At 55.9% G+C, this 7,134-nt stretch overlaps 1 protein-coding gene across 2 annotated transcripts in view; it reads right to left on the reverse strand.

Annotated features, from left to right (window-relative positions):
* The window catches only part of LRRC20 (leucine rich repeat containing 20), an 84,825-nt gene extending 77,916 nt beyond the window's left edge, over nucleotides 1-6,909 (reverse strand). Inside the window, exons 1-2 of one of the 2 annotated variants that reach the window (XM_072823440.1) lie at nucleotides 6,812-6,909; nucleotides 1,323-1,467 (exon numbers count right to left, since the gene is read on the reverse strand). In XM_072823440.1, coding sequence (XP_072679541.1) covers nucleotides 1,323-1,404 — 82 coding nt within the window. In that variant the 5' untranslated portion in view covers nucleotides 1,405-1,467; nucleotides 6,812-6,909. The remainder of the gene's footprint in view (nucleotides 1-1,322; nucleotides 1,468-6,811) is intronic. The other variant, XM_072823441.1, reaches the window with a different exon arrangement.
* Between the last annotated feature and the right edge of the window lie 225 nt (nucleotides 6,910-7,134).

The raw sequence follows: 7,134 nt of genomic DNA on the forward strand, positions 1-7,134 counted from the left end.
CCATTCGCTCACCAGCTGAAGGCATCCCCCAGAAACTTCCCTCCAAAACCAAAGACAACCTTCAAGTTTGTCCGCTGGCAGAGGAAGATGCTTCTCTCGCTTTAGCCCACCCAGTTCACCAAATGCTATGTGCTTACAAAGTACCTAACACAGCTCTTGGGGTGGGGGGTGGGGGCAAAAGTCCCTGCCCTCTAGGGACACCGAGGGAATGTTACATAGAGGAGGAAAGGAGCGAGGGGTGAATGGTGTAGAGCTGAGGGCTTCCTGAAAGAGGTGGTGACCAAGCTCATCTTGAAGGCTGAGTGCCCCTCCACTTTCTGGGCCACCACCCCTGCCCAGTAGCCCCAGACACACCTGACCAATGGCTGTTCACAGAAATATTCTATCTTCCCAGTCTCTGGATCTTTGGTCAGGCAATAACCTCCATGGAAATGCTCCTTGGAGAGACAGACACAAACGCACACGGGCACACACACACATCCCTACCCTCCTGTGGAATTCCTCTCTGTGTGCCAAAGTCCCCATTCAAATCCCACCCTATCTACGCAATCATCCCCAAGGTGAGATGGTGCTCCCCTCGCTCTGGGTTCCCACAACATGCTAATGGTTCTAAGGGGGTACACACATTCCAGCGGGTGAGACACACGTACACACGCAATCCTTGCACATGCGAATGGTCAATAAGTATCTGTTGAATTCAATTAAATAGGATGGTTTGCTCAGATGCTTGAAGGCTTGGCATAGCTGTATGGGCTAAAATGCTACGACCAAGTGAAAGCAAAAAACATACAGGATGCAATTCAAGGAAAGCAATGTAGTGAAAAGGGGCCTCCAGGCTGGGTGACCTGGAAAAAGCCCACTTTGCCTCTGACCCTCCATCGCCTCATCTGAAGATCAAGGTTAGTCATGCTTGGTGGGTCTCCTCTATCACGAGGCCGCGCTGAAGATTCAATATGGCAACACTCACGAGGCACCTGCACAGGGCCTGGTACCTGGGGCTACTCGGCAGTGCCAGCTTTTGTCACCTGGACCAAGGGCACACACACTCAGAGTCAGTGGCAGTGCAGACAGGCTCCCAGCAGATGGAAGCCCTCGCTCAATGTTTTTCAAACCTCTCTGACTGTGACCCATAATAAGAAATAGGTCTTACGCAGCCTATTTTGGTTTCGCCTATTTTCTTAGGCGAAAACCAAGCACAAGTGCGATAAAACTCCATAAAACACTTCTCCTGGTGTGGAGGGGACACACCAACACTCTTCTCTTTTAATCCACATCGACACTGATATCACATGCTGCCTGAGGGGCGCCCTGCCCTCACTCACCCAGGGTATCAGAGCCGCTCTCCACGGTCTCGTTGACCTTCCTTGCAACTCTGGCCACAGCCTCACCCATCTTCTTCAGCATGCAGGCGAGGGGGTCCTGCTGCCAGCCACCAGGCCGGTCTGCTGCTCACAAGGGGGCCTGTGCCTGGGGAAGACACAGGGCCATGAAGCGCCCACCCGCCAGCCAGAGAAATGCCCCTGAATCTGTCCTCCCCAGGGACCCAGGCTGCAGGAAGCCTTCAGGGAGAGCCCCAAGCCACTCACTTTCTTCCAAGAGGCCCGGAGACCAGGCCACGTACAGCTTGGCCTTTGGAGCAGCCAATCTGCCCATCAGAGGGTCGGGGCAGCCCAGCCTAACCACTTTCCTGGGTGATCCACTCGTGACCTCACCAGACTCAGGGCAAGCGCTTCAAACAGCGGCCAGGTGTGTGTGAGGACTCAGGTGTGTGCCGCCTGTGACTCACTTAACAGGTGGAGCAGCAGGGAAGAGGCAGAGAACAGCCAACCGCAGGGGGGAGATGCGTGTCCCTCCATCCTACAGCCTCTGGGCGGCTGCCCTGTCCATACACACACAGACAAGTCCTCCAGCCCCGGTTCATCTCACCCACCTCTGCCAGGCACCTTCTGTGTGCTGGGAAGTGGGGGCACAGAGGCAAATCCAGCCAGCCAGCCAGCTCACAGGCAAGGGGTGGGATAGGGGTGGGGGGTCTCTAAGAATTCCCTTCCTACCTGTCAACATGGAGGGAAGGCTACAGGTTGATTACAGTTTTAGGCCGCAGACCTGACGATCAGCCTGGTGCAGAGTTTATCTGCCAGACCCAGAGGGAGAAGGGGGCGGGGGCAGGGCAAGGAAAGGAGAGAAGGGAAATTGGATCCCTGGGGGAGAAAAGGCTTCAAGACAGGTGAGGAACACAATCAAAGTTATTTGGTGTTAAAGACATGAGGGACTCTAGAAATGTCTCCAACTCCCTGTTTATTACAGAGAAGGAAACTGAGGCACAGAGAGGGACTAGATACCTGGCCAAGGTCAAAGTGAGTCACTGGCAACAATGTTAACAGCCCAGCTCCATATCCAGCCATCACCTCTTTACGAGAGTCGCCCACAAGGCCGCAGCACCCCGGGGACAGAATGAACTTAGGGCCAAGGTCAGGACTCTTTTTTGCCTCTGGATCCCAATCCCAGCTTCAAAAATGGCTCAGGGAGCTCTAATGCGCTCATTCTGAGGGTCAGAGGCCAAAGAACGGGAGGACAGAAAGAAGGGGGTGAGGGTAGTACTCGGTGCTGCTAATAGATACCACGTAGAAGTCCAAACGTGCTCAACGACACAGGTGGGGCAGACAAGGCTGCCCCGGCTAGTCAAACCCACCCATGTGCTGAGCGTGTTAGCGGTGAATATGTGGGTGTATCTCCCCACAGAGGCTGACACTCAAGACTTGAGACACTCAGTGCGGTGGAAACAGTCTGGGTTTTTGAAGACAAGCCTAGTGCCCAACTCTGCCATTTGCTAGTTCAGGAGCCTGGGAAAGCTTTTTAACTACTCTGATCTGTAGTCTCTTCATCTGAGTGGAGGTCTAGTAATATCCATCTCACTGAATTCACATGAGGGTTGAACAAAAATATTTATATCTTTCCAGGCCAGGGCCCAGGACATGTAGGTCTCAACAGATTCTAGTCGAGGATAAAACAGGGGGCACCCGGGTGGCTCAGCAGTTGAGCATCTGCCTTCGGCTCAGGGCGTGATCCTGGAGTCCTGGAATCGAGTCCTGCATCAGGCTCCCCACAGGGAGCCTGCTTCTTCCTCTGCCTCTCATTCTCTCTCATGAATAAATAAATAAAATATTTAAAAAAAAGAAAAAAAGGAGGATAAAACGGTACACATGCAGACAGGACACTGGCCCCTGAACCCAGTTTCATACCCATGTGACTTCAAACAAATAACTCAGTGGAACATGTACTCATCTTTAAGGAATGACTAGGATTTCCTTTGCCATCTCCAGGAAGTCTTCCCTGATTGCCTCATCTCTCAGTGTTTTCTCCTCCCTCTGAGTTTCAGCACCACTTACAGACTTAGTACAAGCCACTTGGGTTGTTTATGAGCTTTTTAAAATAAATATACTTGTCTCCCTAATTGGCCTGTGGGCAGCTTGGCACAGGGAGCGGATCTATACTGTGCTTTCTCCCAGCACTTTACACCATAAGCTGAATATAAATGCCTAGTTAGGATACCGCAATGGTGATGATGATCAACAGCCATCATTTGGGTTTCAAATCTAAATACAAGTCAATGTGGACTCTCATAATAAATCTAAGATACCGTTTAAATAAGAAGGGTCATATAGTCAAATGCCTAATGGTGTTAAGTAGACAACTTGTATGAGGTAGGCCAGGATAAGAAAGTAGGGAATAGTGATGATTATGGCAAACTAAACCCAACACCTCCACCATGCTGCCCTTAGGACCATCCCCAAAGTCTAGGGCACAGCAATGTTGCTGGGATCTTGGTGGCTTATCCCTGTGAATGGGAAAACTGAACCCCAAGAGGGGAGATAAATGAGCTTAGATGGGAAACAAAAACCCTGGGTCTCCTAACTCCCAGCCTAGTCTTCTTCCTACTACACCATGCTCCTTCCTTGCCCTATCTCCATTACTTATCAATAACCACAAACATGTACTGAGCAGCTACTAGGTATAGGGCATATAAGAATAAAGAGGATAGAAACACAGGAAAAAGCTCTGACTTGTGATTCCGATGGACAGCTTTTTAGGAAACATCACTGAGGCAATCCTGTCCTCCCTGCACAAGGGAAAGATAGATCTCCAAGCTGCCCAGGGTCTGTTTTAATAACCCTAAGTGGGACTGTCTGGGCTGATGACTTTCAGCCAGGCACTATGCTTACAATTCTACTAGCTGTCACCAGGTTGGGGGGTAGGGGGAGCAGGGCAGGAGGATCTTAGGGATAGAGCCCACTGATGATAACTAATCAAATTAAAAATCTCACCCCTGGTGGCAAGCAAAGACACTCTATGGTGTGGGTCAGAGAATGGACATCAGAGCAGGAACAGGAGCAATCTGACAGCCAGACTAGACGGACTTAAATCCCAGAGGATGCTCTGGGTACCTCACAGATGGGCCCTAGACCCCCTAGAACTACCTTCTGCCTAAAATCGCCACCCTCACTAATTGGCCAGGACACCACCTCACTTCACCTAACACTACTCCTTCCCTCCCAAGGGAGAATTCCTTCCTACAGTCCAGCTGGCTGTCCCTCTCTGAGGTCAGACAACAAAGGCTGGTCACTCTGGCACAGTCAGGGCAGTGAGAGAGGAGCATGGCAGGGCCGCATGGGGTAGAAGGCCCAAGATGGGGTAGGGGGGTGCCAGACTGAGGGAAGAACAAACAGGATGACAGGAGTCTGGATTGGGTCCCTGAAAGAGCCCTCCTGGAACCAGAAGCCAACTACAGGGCTCCAGGGTAACACCACAGACGCAAGTGTTGGGCTCCTTGAGGCATCTGGCCAAACCCACAGGCAAAGTCCATAGCAGAAGAAAGTCAGAGAATGTCCCCCAAGGGACTGCAGGGAAGCCTTAGCTAATTTCAAAGCAAGTGCTCCAAATCCTAGAGATCCTTCAGCACAGGATCCAAAGCCATATTCACACTGCTGCTGCCCCAGCAACACATCCCTCTCTATACATCCCCAACTCCCCTTTCCTCAGAGTGGACATCATAGCCTCAGGAAATGTTTAAATCCAACAAACATCTCCTGGGCACCTTCTAGAAGGGCCACCCAGGGGAGCAGAGTTATAGAGATGGGGCATGAGCCAGAATGAGGTTCCCCCAACCAGGAGAAACTTAGTGACAAGACAAAGAATGAGCTAGATGCTAGTAGGGCTGTGATGCCAACTGGAAGGAGCGTGTATTCCCTCTGTATAAAGGGACAGATATGACATATCTGAGCAGAGGGACCCAAAGAGATGAGAGAAAGAGGCAGACAGGTAGCCAATCTGTCCCCAGGTTACTGGGGGAGGGGGCTGTAGGCACTCCCCTAACTCTGTCCTCTGTTTCTCTGCCGGCAGCTAGGGGAAGTTTTCGGAGGGCAGCAGCCTAAGGCCAGTTTGGAAAGTTATCCAGGTGTTTGTGAGCAGCGCCATCTGTAAAATGGAAATACCACCTACCTTGTTGAGTTGTTTTGACAAGTAAATGATATAGAACTTTTGAGCAGAGTCTTTGCAAATGTTAAGCACTTCCCACAAAATGCATAGGTGACAGGTACAGACAGTAAGTTAGGATATCATCAACTGAATGCCAGAAAAGCTGCCTTCCTCTGTGGGAGCTTGGCGATAGGCCCTTCTGGATCTATAACCTAGTTTCATCCGGAAACGAGGCTGGAGTTGGGGTGATTTCTGCCTAAACCCTGACTGCAGCCCCCTGCTGGAGCTCCTGTCCTCACTCGTGAGAACTCCACCTTATCTGGAGCCTCGAGATCTGTGCAAAGGAGCTGCTGCGACACCCCGTCCGCACCAGCTGCTCCTATATTTAGTTACTGTTGTGGTCCCTTGGGAACTTTAGAGCCTGGCATCCGCTCCGAAGGGCAACTCGAGCCTCCCGAGCCATGTGTGCAAGCTCCCCGACCGCTGGCTCCTGCGGGTCCTTCAGGCCAGGCCAGGTGGGGGGAGCAGGTGGGGAAGGGGAGCGGCGGAAGCTGGACGGTATCCAAGTAGCCCCGAAAGCCCTCGAGACCTGGGCAGAGCTGACCCACTTTTTCACCCCAGGGAGAGCAGCCGCTGGGGCGCGAGCGGACGGGCTGGCGCCTGGGTTTGGGCCTTGGGGTTCGCAGCGCCGCGCGCTCCGCTCCCTCCGCTCCAGGCGCCCGGCAGCGCCTCCCGGGAAGGCGCGGCGGGGCGGGGCGGGGCGGGCCAGGGTCTCCGCGCCGCGCGCAAGGGGCCCGCCTCCCGCGTCTACCCACCCCCGAGCCCGCAGCCAATGGCTCCTCGCCGCCGGGCCTCCGCTCGCGCGGCAGGCGGGGACTGGGGGCAATAAAGCGGGGAGAGGGGCGAACGCGGGCAGCGCGGAGGGCCGGGGCACGTGCTCCCAGGGCGGGAGCGAGCCCGGACAGCGCTGCTTCGGCCGCACCTCCCGCGGGGCGGAGGCGGAGGCCCGGCCCGCGCCCCCGGGCTCCCCACTCCCTGCCGCCGCCGCGCCCACCCCGCGGCCGGCCGGGTCCAGCGACAGTGGACGCGAGCAGGAGCCGGCGCGTTCCCGGGCTCCAGGCTCCGGGCTCCGGGCCCCGGGGCGCTGCGGAAGCCGCGGCTGACGCATCGCTGCCCTTTCCACCCGGTGACCTGGGGGAGGGGAGGGGCCGCTGCAGGACCGGGGCGCTGCCATCCCCGCGCCCCCGGCCCTCCAGCCTCGGCCTCGGCCTCAGCCTGCGGCTACTTTGCGGGGCGCGCAGCGTGGGCCCCGATGCAGGCCGCTTTCGGCTCCACTTACAGCGACAAAGCCTCCCAGCGCCCTGCGCAGCGCACTCACGCTCCCTCCGCCGCCGGCGGCGCCCATGCAACAGCCTCGCGCCGGAGCGGGGCGGGGCGGGGCGGGGCGGGGCGGGGCGCGCGGGGCCGCTCGGCCAATCGCCGCGCCAGCATCGGGCCGGGGCCGCGCGCAGCCAATCAGCGCTCCGGGCCTCCCGCCGCGCCCGGGAGCTGCCCGCGCGGAGAACCGGACAGCGCGCTCTCGTGCGCAGGGTGGATCCGCTTTGTGTGCGGCTGCGGGACGGACGCGGCTCGGGAGGGCGGACGTGTGGACCCGAACGCGCC

This window comes from Canis lupus, chromosome 4, assembly GCF_048164855.1.
Source record: "Canis lupus baileyi chromosome 4, mCanLup2.hap1, whole genome shotgun sequence".
Taxonomy (NCBI): Eukaryota; Metazoa; Chordata; class Mammalia; order Carnivora; family Canidae; genus Canis; species Canis lupus.